Source organism: Chlorocebus sabaeus, chromosome 16 (genome assembly GCF_047675955.1).
Source record: "Chlorocebus sabaeus isolate Y175 chromosome 16, mChlSab1.0.hap1, whole genome shotgun sequence".
NCBI classification, from domain to species: Eukaryota; Metazoa; Chordata; class Mammalia; order Primates; family Cercopithecidae; genus Chlorocebus; species Chlorocebus sabaeus.
In genome coordinates this window covers 27243174-27259143 of record NC_132919.1, presented here as the reverse complement: position 1 = coordinate 27259143, position 15970 = coordinate 27243174, and the positions used below count along the sequence as shown (strand labels likewise).

At 47.8% G+C, this 15970-nt stretch overlaps 1 protein-coding gene across 1 annotated transcript; it reads left to right on the top strand.

Annotated features, from left to right (window-relative positions):
- The first annotated feature begins 6852 nt into the window (after nucleotides 1–6852).
- Nucleotides 6853–13058, top strand: LOC119621896 (NADH dehydrogenase [ubiquinone] iron-sulfur protein 5-like). The gene is made up of 2 exons (XM_037992553.2): nucleotides 6853–6889; nucleotides 12706–13058. Exons 1-2 carry the CDS (start codon nucleotides 6853–6855, stop codon nucleotides 13056–13058), a joined length of 390 nt encoding a protein of 129 aa, XP_037848481.1.
- Nucleotides 13059–15970: the final 2912 nt, after the last annotated feature.

Below are 15970 nucleotides of genomic sequence, written 5' to 3'. Positions count from 1 at the left end.
TTCTGGTAGCTGTGCTTGAACAAATATATTGGAATTATTTTCTTATGAAAGTGCCTTCCTTTACACCAGATTGTGTTTACATCCGCCAGGCATCAGGGACACAACCATCTAAACCCAGTTCCCAGCCTGAGGTTCCCTGGAGCACCCAGGCAATGTGAATGGGGCTAGCTTACTTTGGTTTACCCTTACCCTGATGGTGTAGCCCTTTGGGGGTCTCAGCATATTAAGGGGAGAATCTTCTATTAGAGTCTCCACAATGAGCAGGCACTGGGCTTGGATTTCCAACCCCCTTACTCTACCAGGCCATCAAAATGAAAGTTCAGATTTGCAAGAATTGACAGATGCTCTTTAAGGGAAAAGTGATTTCTATGCATCCTCTGGTTTTCTCTTCCATGTTGGCTTGTTGATTCCTTACTATTTTATTAACTCTTCAAGGTTTTTAAGATGTTGTTGATATTTTATCTAGCATTTTTCATTCTTTTTACTGGGATAATCGGTCCAAATAACTCAGCCTGCCATTGCCGAGCTTCTGAACTTGGTTGCAATCAGAATACTAACTCCTAGAATATCTAAGCTCTGCAGTATCTTCTGCATGTGTACTGTTCTCTCATTTCCTTCACCCCTTCCTCCCCAGATGCCAAGGGTGAAAAAAGACAGTGGCAATTGTCAACAAGGATGACCACCTCCCTCCTAGGGCAGCAAGAATGAGAATCGCTTGATAGCCACCCTGAGAGCTAGATTTAGGTGTAGACCAGTCAGGCTTTGGCTGAGGGGCCAATATACATGGAACCCTAAAGCATCATCATGAATTAGAATACCTTAGAAGAGTATCTTGCTGTCTAGAATGTTTTTTAGGGAATCACTATATTTGTTTTAAAGAAGGAATATTTTGATAAGGTGCAGGTGCAGGCTGTGACCCCCCCAAAGTTAATTGCTTTCCACTAAGAGTGGGTCCTGCTTACAGCTTTTGTTTTGATGAATGGGCAGCAATTGCCCACCAGCACTGAATTGCTCAGATCCACAGAGAAGCATGGTCCTCTGTTCATCCCTCCTTTTTGTGGTGCCTAACCTCTTTAAATAAAGTGCTGAACAAATATTTATAGAAAATAAATTTTCTTTCTATAAGGATAGCAAGAGGCCGGGTGCGGTGGCTCAAGCCTGTAATCCCAGCACTTTGGGAGGCCGAGACGGGTGGATCACGAGGTCAGCAGATCAAGACCATCCTGGCTAACACGGTGAAACCCCGTCTCTACTAAAAAAATACAAAAAACTAGCCGGGTGAGGTGGCGGGCGCCTGTAGTCCCAGCAACTCGGGAGGCTGAGGCAGGAGAATGGCGTAAACCCGGGAGGCGGAGCTTGCAGTGAGCTGAGATCCGGCTACTGCACTCCAGCCTGGGCGACAGAGCGAGACTCCGTCTCAAAAAAAAAAAAAGGATAGCAAGAAACTGGCAATGCTAGTTGCCTCTGGGGGGGCAAAACTGGGTGGAATCTTGCTACGTATAGGAAACCACTTAGGAGAAAATACTGTGCAGATCATTGCAGTCCTGGTGGGAGTCAGGGATGGGCTCTGGGCATTGTCAGCATCCTGTCTGCACCTTGGCTCCCAACCACAGCCTGGGTAGGAGTGAAATCCACAGAAAGGCCAGAAAGCAGGTGAAGGGTTGTGTGCAGCATCTGGAAAATTTAGAGAATGTAAAGGAAGTGGGATTGCTGGGCCCATGCTGGGTCTCATCTCACTAAGAAAGGTTCTCATACAGAACCTTGAAAGGACCCCTGTAGAGCTCTCAGCAGAGCGATATTAAGCAGCTGCCACCCACTTCCCACCTCATCCTTGGCAGCTCCCTTTTCCAAGTGGAATCTTAGCTTTACTCTTTCTCTTGCTTTCTCTCTCTCTCAGTCTCTCACCTCTCAGGCTTGCCCACATTTATTTTCTTGCTGTTTAGAAGGACAGAGGAAGAAAGGTTTAGAGAAGACATTGGGACGATTCCAGTTGTGTTTGGAACAGACCACCAGGGATCCTTGCCCAGAATTTTTAAAGGGATAGAGAAAGCGGAAGTTCCTGGGATGGTCCGGGGAAGGTCTGCCTAGAGCCTGTTGAAAGCTCTCCAGATGCCCTGGGGTGCTGGAGAACTCTGCTCCTCACCATTGCTCCTTCATAACCTCTTGCCAAGTTGCCTAAGCCTGTTGCAGGTTTCAGGGCACTCACTCACAGACATCTCATTTGATCTTCACAGCAGCCTCGTGAAGTGGATAGGCAGGCATTTTTACTCCCATTTTGTAGATGAGGCAACTGATCACTAAAAAGCAACAGAGTCAGCAACCCCACCCTCACCCAAGACTGCTCACCCCAACCCTTTCTCCAAATCAAGAGTGAGGCTGATGTTCGCACTCTTCAGCACCCTGGGTCTCGGGTCCTGCTCAGTTCTTTTGTGAAGATGGGGCAAGAATGTGGCTCATTCCACGTTGCATTCCCTATCCCAACCCATGCCTGCAAAGAAAGAGAAGGAGCCCCCAGTGAGAAGAAATTCTAAAGCATCCCGAGGGACCTCTGGAGAAGCTGTTTGATTTATTCCAGTCCCTACTGGTACTCTGTGCCACATTTATAAACGTCAGCACTGAAAATGAAGTTCCCACTGCCCTGGCAGCTGCCGGTTGCTGCTGTTGCTCACCAAGGGTTCAGATAAAGTGTCCCCACCCCTTGATTGATAGGCAGCTGAGAATAAAAGAAAAATAAAAGCCCCCTGGAGCATTGATGGAAGGGAGAAGGCAGCTTCTTAAAAAGAGAAAGGGTGTGATGCAGAAAGGGCTGGTACCAGTGGAAGGTGGGAGAGGGGGCATCTGTCTGTTTGTGTCTGTCAGCCTATAAAAAAAAGACCCCGTTGTTAAGGGCACGTGGAAAATAAATAACCTCCATGGGTGACAGAGTGAGACCCCGCCTCAAAAGAAAAAAAAGAAAAGGAAAGGGAAAAAGAAGAGAATAAATACTTCTGCTTATGCAGAGAGAAGAAAGGTGGTGAAATCCATATTTCATTTCAGGGGCTCTGCCACAGGAAGAGGGAAGGAGGAAAGGAGCTTGGTGAGGAAGTCTTTGTGACCTCTGTGCTTCTACGCTTCTGAGCAGGATCTGCTATCTTCTGGGGTCTGGGACAGGGATGAGGCTGGCAGAGACTTAGAACAAAGGAGGTTGCGCATGATGGCTCATGCCTGTAATCCTAGCACTTTGGAAGGCTGAGGTGGGCGGATCACTTGACGTCAGGACTTCGAAACCTGCCTGGCCAACATGGTGAAATCCTGTGTCTACTAAAAATACACAAAAATTAGCCAGGCATGGTGGTGGGCACCTATAATCCCAGCTACTCAGGAGGCTGAGGCAAGAGAATTGCTTGAACCCAGGAGGTGCAGGTTTCAGCAAGCCAAGATCACACCATTGCATTCCAGCCTAGGCAACAGAGTGAGACTCCATCTCAAAAAAAAAAGAACAGGCCAAGTGCGGTGGCTCACACCTATAATTCCAACACTTTACGGGGAGGCCAAGATGGGTGAATCACCTGAGGTCAGGAGTTCGATATCAGCCTGGCCAACATGGTGAAACCCTGTGTCTACTAAAAATACAAAAATTAGCCAGGCATGGTGGCAGGTGCCTGTAATCCCAGCTAGGCAGGAGGCTGATGCAGTAGAATCACTTGAATCCGGGAGGCTGTGGTTGAGGCAGGAGAATTGCTTGAACCTGAGATGCAGAGGTTGCAGTGAGCCGAGATGGCACCATTGCACTCCAGCGTGGGCGACAAGAGCAAAACTACGTCTTAAAAAAAAGGTCCTAGAGGAGACTGGAAAAAAATGAAAGGTAAAAGGATCCCAATGGGCCATGCAGATATAAAGTATTATCATCATGAACCGAACCAGTGGTTAAGACTGGGGAGACCCTGCTGGGAGCAGCTTGCAGCACTCCAGGTAGTCATGTGCACACTTCTCCAATAATGGCTTCCCTTGCAGCTCCCCTACATCTGCGATGCTCTTGGGTCTTTGAGAAGTGTTGATTGGGACCAACTCGTGCAGCCCTGGCCGAGCACCTGAGGGATGCAGTGGTTAACCAGGGGTGGCCTAAGTGGTTTCAAAGCAACAAGTCATTGAAAAGTTGTTTTTAACTTGATTATTGTACCTTTATTTTAAAACATACCAGACCACATATTTCCAAATGACTATGGTTCTCTTCAAAGTCACCCCCTTATGAAGTTGAGTAGTTAATCCAGTGGCACTCAATGTGTGGCCCAAGTCATCCTGGAGGCTGATGTGTGAAATACCTTCAGGCCAATTTATAACCCAGGCAATAAAATGTCTTGCTACTTTATAGGGGTTTCCTTGCTCTCCTTTAGCTTGATTTATCAGAGCTGTTTCCCTGTAACTTTTGGCCCTTACCAAATGCCAAATGCTCTGCCAAGCTGCTTTCTGGGAGAGGTTTGGAGGAGCCCTGGGAGGACGGGATTGTTCAGAGATGGGATGGAGGTATAATTATTAGCAAAAGAGAAATGAGAGAACCATTGTATTAATGGGAATCTGGTGGGTTTTCTCTGCTTTCACTTTCCTTATGTGAAAATGTTTCTGTTTTTAACAAGGATGAAATAAACAAAATGTGACATATTCATACAATGAAATATTATTTGGCTTTAAAAAAAAAAAAAAGGGCCGGGTGCGGTAGCTCAAGCCTGTAATCCCAGCACTTTGGGAGGCCGAGACGGGCGGATCACGAGGTCAGGAGATCGAGACCATCCTGGCTAACACAGTGAAACCCCGTCTCTACTAAAAACACAAAAAACTAGCCGGGCGAGGTGGCGGGCGCCTGTAGTCCCCGCTACTCGGGAGGCTGAGGCAGGAGAATGGCGTAAACCCGGGAGGCGGAGCTTGCAGTGAGCTGAGATCCGGCCACTGCACTCCAGCCTGGGCGACAGAGCAAGACTCCGTCTCAAAAAAAAAAAAAAAAAAAAAAAAAAGGTAACCCAGCTTAGGCAATGCAGCAAAATCTCCTCTTTACAAAAAATGCAAAAAATTAGTTGGGTGTGGTAGCCTGTAGTCCCAGCTACTCGGGAGGCTGAGGTAGGAGAATCGCTTGAGCCCAGGAGATTGAGGCTGCAGTGAGCTGTGATCACACCACCGCACTCCGGCCTGGGTGACAGAATGAGATCCTGTGTCAAAAAAAAAGAAAAAAAGAAAAGAAGAAGAAAGAAATGTCATTCTGACATATACTACAACATGGGTGAACCTGGAGGACATTATGTGAAGGGAAACAGGGCACACATAAAGGAAGAAATGCTATGATTCTCCTTATATGAGGTACCTAAAATAGACATAGACAAATTCATAGACAAAAAGGAGACTATTGGTTACCAAGGGATGGCAAAGGGGAGTTAGTGTATAATGGGGAGAGAGTTTCATTTTGGGAAGATGAAAAAGTTCTGGAGATGGGTGGCAGTGATGGCTGTGTGAATGTGCTCAATGCCACTGAACTGTACCCTTAAAACGGTTAAATTGCAAATTGTAAATGTTATGTATATTATACACACTAAAAAAAAAGTCTAGGTAACAAAATAAAATCTATTCAAAAGGTAAAGATTTGGCTGGGGATGATGGCTCATGCCTGCAATCCCAGCACTCTGGGAGGCCATGGCCCAGGAGTTCAAGACCAGCCTCGGCAACACGGTGAAATCCTGTCTCTACAAAAAAAAAAAAAAAAAAAAGGAAAAATTAATTGTGTGTGTTGGTGCACACCTGTAGCTACTTGGGAAGCTGAGGCAGGAAGATCACTTGAGCCAGGGTGGTCAAGGCTGCAGTGAGCCAAGATCCCACCACTGTACTCCAGCCTGGGCAACAGAATGACACACCCTATTTCAAAACAAAAGCGGGATAAATATTTTATATGACAGATGTTATTCATAAAAATTTGCTATGGGACAGAGTGGGCCAAAGTCCAAAGAAAAAGACCCAAAATATTCCTTCCTCCGGAACAAAAATCGGCTGGGATCAGTTGGGTTAAATACAGGTGTCTGTCACTCCTGCTCTACAATAGCTCCAGGAAGGGACCCCTCCTTCAGTTCTTCTCCCATGGTATCATGAACCTATCTGTGCCCTGGAACATTCCACAGCACAGCCTGGGTTTCCCTGACCCGGGGCTGGCAGGGGCTGGCCCACTCCCCTGGCAGTGTGAACAAGGCTCCCACGAGTAGTGGTTCTGCTGGCCAGGAGGCTGCTGAGGTGGCTTTTTAATCCTCCAGCCGTGCCGTCCTAGTGATTGCTTTTATTAGGAAATGTAATGAAAAAGACTATATGAAGCCCCTGCCAGAAAAAAAAAAAATCTAATAAGATTTTGCACCAAGTGTGGCGAGAAAAGAAAGGGGGGAAAAAGCACATTAGGAGTCAGATAATGAGATAAATGAAAGACCGCGGGGAAGATCATTTTTGCAGACTTGCTGGATGGTTGTAAAATTTTTAATTTGCTCAATTTTCTTTTTTCGTTGTCTCTGACTCTCCTCATCTCTGTCTTTTACTATCTTTCTGACGGTTGAACCCTTTCTCTCTTTGCCTCTCCCCTTTTCCTTGATTTTTCTGCCTCTGTTTCAGCTCTTGCCTTGGAAATGTGTGTGTGTGTGTGTGTGTGTGTGTGTGTGTATCCTTTCCCCATGGGCCAAATCCTGCCTCATGACTTGGGTAGAAGGCTGAAATCTGGACAGCGAGGACACACCTAGTTAAGGGAAAAAGAGGACAAAGAACTGCCTCCCCCAGCCTTTGCCTTCTAGGGAGCAGCTATGATTCAGCTAAAGAAAGAGAAAGAGGAAGAAATCAAGGGGAGGAGGGGGAGAAATGGACTATGGAGGACAGGAGATCAAAGACCAGGGAAGTAAGGAGGAAGAGAAGCCCCCGCTGCTCCCGCAAATCAGTTCCCAGCAATGCCCGCCTCTTTGTCTGTGCTCTGAGCTCCTGAGCAGAATGCCACCTCTGTGGGATGCCAGGCCTGAACAGAAGGGCTCTGGGGCACTGGGCAGGCATGCAGGCCAGGCTACTGGGACCCCAGGCCTGCCTTGCCCTGAAGAGAGAGGTCTCCCTTCCCCAGGACCACCCTCTCACCAACCAAACTTGAAGTCCTCCCCAAAATCTAGTTTCACCGCCTGCTTTGGCAGACTCCTTCCTTCTGTTCCGAACTTGGGAATTCTGAGGTGCCTCTTGGCTGCTGCGCATAAGGCCCAGTTCACAGCTGCAGCTTGGGGGACTAAGGGTGGACACAATGAGCAGCTTCCCCACAGGGGATCGGCAGAGGAAGGAGGCTGGGAAACTGAAGTACAGGAATGAGTGGCTTAGGATGGAGATGCACTGCTAGTTATTAGGAGCATCTCTCTCTCTCCTCGGTCCCTTGTTCCTTCCCCAGTGGGGACTGTCTGCTCTGTTTCCCTCCCAGAGATGTCATCTCTCTTGGTGCTTTCCCACATGCGGAAGTGAGCGGCTGGTTACCAAGGGAATGGACGTCTTCTGTACTGGCCATTACAGGAGATAAAAGAGCCACCCAAATCAGGAAAGTCATGGGAATGAGAGGACCTATTAGAAACCACGCACTCTGTACCCTTTGATTAACAGTTCCCCTTTCCCTATCCAACCCCCTCCCTGAGCCTGTGGTAACCATCATTCTTTTTTTTTTTTTTTTTTTTTTTTTTTGAGTTTTGCTCTTGTCGCCCAGGCTGGAGTACAGTGGTGCAATCTCGGCTCACTGCAACCTCAGCCTTCTGGGTTCAAGCGATTCTCCTGTCTAAGTCTCCTGAATAGCTGGGATTACAGGCGCCCGCCACCATACCTGGCTAATTTTTTGTATTTTTTAGTAGAGACAGGGTTTCTCCATGTTGGTCAGGCTGGTCTCACACTCCTGACCAGGTGATCCACCTGCCTCAGCCTCCCAGAGTGCTGAGATTACAGGCTTGAGCCACCGTGCCCAGCTACCATTATTCCACTCTCTACTTCCATGCCTTTAACTTTTTTGGATTTCACATTTAAGTGAGATCATGTGATGGATTTGTTAATTAGCCTGACTTAATCATTCCACATTGTAAACATATACTGAAACATCAGGCCGGGCGCAGTGGCTCATGTCTGTAACCCCAACACTTTGGGAGGCTCAGAAGAGAGGATCACTTGAGGCCAGGAGTTTGAGACCAGTCTGAGCAACAAAGCAAGACCCCCCATCTCTACCAAAAATAAAACAAAATAAAATTAGCCAGGTATGGTGCTGCACGCCTGTGGTCCCAGCTACTCAAGAGGCTGAGGCGGGAGGACTGCTAGGAGTTCGAGACTGCTGGGAACTATAATCGCACCACTGCACTCCAGCCTGGGTGACAGTGGGACCCTGTCTCTAAAATAAAAATAAAACAAAAGCATCACAATGTGCCCCATAAACATATATACAATTGTTATTTGTCAATTAAAAATAAAATTTTAATCTGGGCATGGTGGCACATGCCTGTAGTCCCAACTCCTCAGGGGCTGAGGTGGGAAGATCACTTCATCCCAGGAGTTCGAATCTAGCCTAAGCATCTAGCCTTAGAATCTAATCTAAGACCGCATCTCTTAAAAAGTAAACAAACCAACCAATAATTTTTTTAATTTAGAAAAAAGAAGAACTCACGCAAAAGACCTGGTGAAATATGCATCAACGGTACTCTGGGGGGATCTCAGGGAAGCTTCTAGGAATGAGGGTTATGTGGTAGGGTCTGACGGTGGGGCCCCAAACCAGGCTGGGTAGGGGAGGAAGAGGGTTAGGAAATAATGTGAATTGAAACAGAGATGATCGTCCCAATAGGGGAGATGAAATAGGTTCAAGGCCAGCTGGGAGGGGTGGCTGCTCCCAGACTGTGGAATAGAATAGGCTGGGAATAAGAGCTCATACACACGTAGACCAGCTCATTGAAGTGGGAAAAATACAAACGAGCTAATACACACAGTGTGTCCCATGCTCCAGGAACTGCTCTGAGAACCAGAGGATATTTACTTATTTAATCTCACCACAATCCTATGGAGTCCGTACTATTGTTAACACCTCTGTTTTACACACAAGGACAGTGAGGCTTGGTGAGAGGATTCAGAACACACCCCCCTTCCTCCAGAGTCTGCTCGTAACCACCCTACTCCAGAATAGGAGCCTAGGTAGGCAAAGTCATGGAGACTCGGGGAGGGGGAGAATGGCACTGCACTTAAGAATGTGAACTTCTGAACCAGGTAGCCTGACTCCTACCTTCAGCGGGACCTTGGATAGGATCCTTAACACTAAGGTCGGCCTGCAGAGAGACACAAAGAGTGACTGGAAGCATGCTGGTAAAAACACAGGCACAGTGCTGTTCCTGAGCTCAGTCAGGGGCAGTTTTTAACACCATTACCCTCTGCTTCCCATGAGATGAAGGAAGCATCTTTGGTGCTTGGCAACTGGCAAGGCTCAATTTCCCACCTCTGGTTTCCCACCAGAAACACAGGAGACGGACCCTCCGAGGGACTGACTTCTTAGGGGCATACAGTCCTGCAAACAGGTCCCAGCACACATAGCACAGCCCCTCCCCCCAGAGTCAACCACCCCTTGCTGTGTCCTGATGACCCCCAGTGTTCCCAGGCCCTGGGAACACCACCCAGTCCTGTGACTCACTGCATTTTTCCAGGGAGTGTGTGTCACCCTTTCCTTTCTTGTCTCCTTCCCTCCCCCAGCCCCTGCTTTTCTCTTTATGGAGAAGGCACAAATTAGGCAGAAAGGAAAATGTTGACAGTTCCCAGCCCTCCCTTGCTGGGGATAAAGAGAAATACGTTAACGGTTGAAGCTTTAGGCGGATCAAACACAGTTTGTGAGATGCTTCAAATGTATTATTCATCTCACCAATGAGATGCAATCTTGGGCTTTCTCTTTTCTCCCCATCAGGAGGAAACCTCAGCTACTGTGAAGATGCTGGGCTCCAGAGGGGAGGGGGTGCTTTCAGAATACCATCTTTTCAATTAAATCAGCAAGTCCATCTTGTGTCTGCCCCATTTCTTCTGAAGTTTTCCAAATGAAATGGGTCAACTTGCCACAGAATCTAAGAGTACAAAGGCTGTGGGTGACACCCACAAGTATTGGGCAGTGACAAGCACCTGGAAGCAAAGAGGAGACCTGGAATCAAATCTGAGACACTTAGAGAAGGCAGGAGTTGGAGCCAGTCCTAGAAGGTCCTCCATGTCCACATGATCTTGAGGCCATGTAACTCTCATGAGCTAGAAGAACTCCAAGAGGAACCATCTCGGCTGTGTTTTTAGCTCTGCGGCGCCACTGCAGAAGGTGACACTTAGGTCCCTGGTGGGGATCCAGGTCCAGCCTTGGGTTGTTGCTGTACAACTTTTGGCCTTGTGATTTGGGCTGGTGGAGGACCCTGCCCCACCTGCCTGGGAGTTCTATACCCATTCCTTGCTCCTCCTACTTTTCCCTTTGGCCACTGAGGTCCCTCTGGGCTGCTGCCAGCATCCTAGGGTTCTTCACCCCGAGAAGAAGCTGTCCCAGCCTACCATGAGTTTGCCTCACTATCTCACAGACCTTACATGTGTGCTGTGTTGAACAAATCTGATGTGCGAGTAGGGGGCAGGTTCTGCTGATGGAACAGGAGATTGGGACAGCCCAGAGGGAAGGAAATTTGACGTGATGGATCAAAAAGCCGTCAAGTATACACCACCTTTGACCCAGCAGGTCCATGTCTTAAAGCACCCCCAAGGAAAACTAGATAAGTGTGCAAAGATATATTGGGTTTGCCATTACTTTCAATGGCAAGAACAGCAATTACTTTTGCTCCAGCCTACAAAAAGATACAAAAACGTCCATCTCAGCTTTATCTACAATAGTAAGACTTGCAAACATCTTAAAACCACAATAATAAAGGATTGATTAAATAGTAGCCTCTGATCTAGTCATTTAAAATCAGATTCCAGAGGAATAACAGGAGGAAGTACTATATCAATATATTTTCATTCTAAAAAATTTCCCTTCAATCCTTACCCAACCTCATTATTCTTCCCCAAGGTACTCATTGTTATCAGTTTAGTTTGTATCCTCTCTGATCTGTATTTTTGAAGAATCACATTTAATGTAAACAAGTAATAAAACCAGGTTATGCAAGTTTGTGACTACAGATGCATGCATCTATGCAAAGAGAAACGGCTGGCTGAAATGTGAACACCAAAAATGTGAACAATATTCAATGTTCAACTCCAAATAGTGGATTACATATGATTTTTTACTTTCTTCTGCAGGAATTACTGTATTTTCTACATGAACAGAAAAGACAAACAATGCTATTTTTGAATACAGTAAAACAGAAGCAATTGCTGGCACGGGCTGCCTCTGAGCAGTGGGAGAGCCCGTTCACCGTATACTCTTTTACGCCTTTTGAATTTTGCACCTTGGGCACGTATCACCTATTCCAAAAGTGAATTAAATTTTTAAAAATTTAATATGGCAATAAAATGAAATGAGGGGGGTGGTGAAGACCTCCAAAGGACAGCAAGCCCTGATATTCTGAGAATCTGTAAAATTCCTCAAGCTGTACACTTTCTGAATCAGCTCAGGATTCACTCCAATAGTGCTGGTCTCTTTCTGTCTCACCAGACGAGGAATTAGGGCCTGTAACCTGGACGCAGTGAGGTAGGGTCTAACATAAACCAGGCTGCCAGGCAGAAATAGCTTTATAATAATATACAGTACAGCAGCAATAATGGCTCCATTGAACCCATTTTCATACTTTTTCAAAGAACTTTTCATCTCCCTTTGGTACTCCACATTTTTCTTGAGGCTACCCACTGCTGTCAGGTTCCCGGGGAGGAAAGGATGGTACCCAAGACCTTGTCGAAAGGGACATTGTTTGAAGTCTGCAGCAAGACCCACATTTCCCGAGGCTGGGTGTTGGTCTCAGACAACAATTCTCTCTCCTTCCCAGGGCCCATTTTACCCGTCAACACCCAGCTTCTCTCGTCTGTCTCTGAGCCTCAGGTTCCTCACTTGTAAAATGAGGGTAATGAGCCTGGTTGTGAGATGTGGTTGCCAGTCAACAGACTGGCAAGGGTGCCACCTGCTAGAACAGAAGGTCCCCAGGGCTGCAGTGGCTTGCAAGCGTCCACCCTGGGGGAAGAATCTAGACAGCGAGTCTGAGGCCTGGTATAGCCGTTATTTATCAGCTGATGATAAATATTTTCAATCCACCATATTGTGAGAATTAAATAAGACACATGCGTCTGTATTTGAGGATGCAGGCCGTCCACCCAGCCTAGAAAACACTGCATGAGGGATGAATTCTCTCCAGCCCCACCAATCCCATCTTCCTATGCCTCTACTACTCGGACATCTTCTTGTATTGTCACTGTGTAACTTGCTTCATGAACAGTGTCCCCAGACTAGTTTCCTCGACAACACAATTTGGGTCCTAACCATTTTAATACGTCTCGTAGTAGATTCCCAGAAACTGTTTGCTGAATGAATAAGTAGATGTTATTTATAAGGCCATGATCCTCGCAAATTCTCACTAGGCTGCTTCTTGTTCCTGCCTCTGAAGCTGCTGAAGACCTGTGCTCCCTGTCTGAACTCACTCTAAACTGGACCCAGAGGAGGTGGGAGCAGAGAAATTCAGGGGGCAGCACAGTGTGGTGAAAAGTAGACTGGGGGTCTTCCTGAAGCGGTGGCCAGAGAAAGACAAGGACACGAGTATCGGATCGCTGTGCCTTTCTTGGACATCCAGCAAAGGTTCAGCCTCAACATAGATCAACGGTGGACAATCCAGAGTGCTGAACAGCCCTACAAGATTGTTGCTCGATGCCGTGCTTTTGAAAAAGAATGGATAGAATGTGCACATGGAATCAGTGTTATCCAGGCAGAGAAAGAGTGCAAGATAGAATATGATGATTTCGTAGAGTGTTTGCTTCGGCAGAAAATGATGGGTACCATCAGGAAACAGCAGGATATGCTGATAAAGGAAGGTAAGGACACCCCTCCATCTCACCACATTGGCAAGGAAGAGCCTCGGCCCTGAGCAGAGCAGCTGCTGATGTCTGGAGGTTGATTTTCCTGTTCTCTGTTCTCCACTACAAACGTTGTTTATGGAAAACCTCCTTGTCAAAGTGCATAAAAATAAAGGATTGCTCCATCCTAAAAAAAAAAAAAGAAAAGAAAAGAAAAAGAAAGCAAAGAAAAGTAGACTGGGGCTGTGGTCCTGGCCATCAGAGACTTAACCTGTCTGGGCTCAGTTTCTACATTTATATGTGATCATTAGAGTAGATCGGGTTTGAAAACTCGAATGCCCACGGAGGCCAGGAAAATAATGTAGAGAAGCAACAAAGGGGGAAGGTGGCACCCTCCCTTTGTTGGAGAGCAGGCATGCTCCTTGCACAGCACTGCCCTTCAGTGTCAGCTGATCATCGCCAATTGACGCAAGACTGTGGGTCAAGTCTTGTGCAAGATTGTCTGATCTTTCAAGGGAAGCCAGCAAAGTGGATTTTTATGTCAAGTCTCTTGAGTAGGTCAAACTCAAGTCCATAGGCCATTTACAGCCTGGAGGCCACTGGTTTGTGCTCTGAGCACCAGTGGACCACCTGGCTTCGTTCCAGCTCTTCAATTCTGTGTGTTCAGGAGAGGGGAACATTCTTGGAAATAACTGTTTAAAGGAAAGACCCAAAGTCTGGACCTCATTCTGGCTGCTGGGCCTCCGGGAACTGCCAGCCTGACCCCTAAACTGCAGGTTTATGCAAGGCATATCCCCTGTCTGCCAGCTCCCCGCGGCCCTACTGACACACACACACATCAGGGGGCAGAAATGGGGGATGAGGAGGAGACAATGATCCTCTGTCCTGGGGTGGGCCAGGGTGCAGCCCCTCCTGTTCCGCCCCTCGGAGTGTCAGCCTTGCCTATAGAGCTAGGCCTAGGGGCAAACCCCCCACCCTTAGACTGCCCCGCACAGGGGTGCCTATCGGTGATATAGTCTCACCTAATAAATTCCTGTCAGAAAGTTGTCAGGGCCTGGGAAATAAATAATGATATTTAACATTTTGTAATAACAACAATTAACCAGTAAATAATGTCCTTTAAACTGCAAACGCTGGAGTAAATTAATTCTTCTAATGAGCTGTCAGGCACGGAAGAAAAAAGTCCCCGTGTTCTTTGTTGCCAGGCGGCTGCCGTGTGAGCAGCCGAGGAAGCTCACCTCGGGCCCTGGGAGCTCATTACAGGGAAGCACGAGGCGCGGGGTTCTCGAGGAATCAGCCCGGCCTCGCCTGCACCCACGTGGGCACTCAGCCGCCGCCCGCACCCGGAGCCCCACGGTCCCGCCCGCATTGCGCACCGCGCGCCCCTCCAGGTGTTGATCGCAAATGGGCAGCACGGAGGGCATTTCAGTTAGAGACCTCCCCCCTCCCTTCTGGTCGCCTGGGCGGCGCTCAGCCTTGAGGTGGTGGGAGACAGGAGCTGGGAACGGAGGAGGGAGGAGGGGGAGAAGCCCTGCGCGTCCCTAGTCCTTGCTGCGTGACCTTGGAGAGGTTTCTTGCCCTCTCTGGGCGGGGAGGTTGTAAATGGAAATGTGAAGCTAATCAAACCAGATGTGATTACTTCTGAGCTCCTGAGAAGTCCGTGACCGTAAAAAGACACCTAAGAGTGAGGCAGCTCTTTATGTACTGATTCGGAGTAATCTCCAAGATATATTGTCAGGTGACAAAAGCGAGGCACAGAAGAGCTTGCAGGGGATGTTATGTCTTGTGTATTAAAAATAGGACTCAAGAAAGAGAATATGTGTCCGTGTTTGCTTGTATATGTCTAGACAGGAAGCAGGTAACTTTGCTTGCCTCTGGGGAGGGGAACCTGGAGATGGGGGCTGGAGGGAGAGTTCAGTGAACAACCTTTTACACCCTTATTATTTGAACCGTGTACAGGTATTACCTATTCAAAAAATAAACGTTACGAAAAACAAAGCCATACACATCGGGGTCAGCTTGTCTCTCAGTAGCTTTCAGGAAGTGGAAGCCACAGGGACCCAGCTGAACTGAAGCCCCATCTGAAATCCCTCCAGAGAGAGAGAGTGCACTGCCTCTCTAATAACCTATTCTAGAGACAAGCTAATGAGTCAGGAAGTCCTTCCCAGTAGCTAATCCCATTCCCTCCTGCTATAATTTTAGTTTCTCTCTTCATGTTCTGTGTTTGGTGGGTGAAAGGGCTGATAGATAATTCTCTGCAGAGAGCTGGGGGTAGAGGACAACCACTATACGGACAGGAGAGAGTGAAGGGCAGCCCCAGCCCTCTGGAGCCCACAGGCCTGGGTTTGAATTCACTTCTGTCACTTGCTCACTGTATGGTGTTGTATGTCACTCTCCCCACTGCGCTTCCGCTTCCTGTGGTCCCCGCCTCCCTCGGGGAGGATATTAAGTGCTGAGCCTGGTGAACAGGCATCTCCTTCCCATGGAAGCCTGCAAGTCCATTGCTGCCCAAGACGGATGGAGACCCCCTGCACAATCCTGGGTCATCTGCCCATCCCTCCCCAGATCTATGCCTCTCCCAGCTGTGATGCCCAACCGCACCTCCCACCCGGAGCAGCCAGATACAGCCTCCCTATGGTCAGAAGCAGCTTTGCCTATTTGGCACCTAAATTGTCATGCCCTGAATCCAGAACAGGTTCAAGGTAGCTGGTGGCTGAGAGATAGTGTTGGAGCCAGAAATCACCAGATGTGATCACTTCTGAGCTCCTGAGAAGCCCGTGACCTGAGATACCTAAGAGTGAGACAGCCCTTTACACACTGGCCCAGAGCTTGAGGAAAGCACTTCAGCGGCTTCTATGGGGCTCGGGGTGAGAGAGGGGTTCAAACCAGGAGAACTCCCAGCCCCCATCACCATCTGACCAACTCCCCCTTTATCTATTTTGTATCCTTGCCATTCTCATAAAGTGTCTTTTGATTAAAGAGT

Coding starts and splice junctions, on each gene's coding strand:
- LOC119621896 (XM_037992553.2), top strand. CDS start 6,853: ATGGACTATGGAGGACAGGAGATCAAAGACCAGGGAA. Junction 6,890..12,705: donor GGAGATCAAAGACCAGGGAA/GTAAGGAGGAAG, acceptor GTCTTCCTGAAG/CGGTGGCCAGAGAAAGACAA.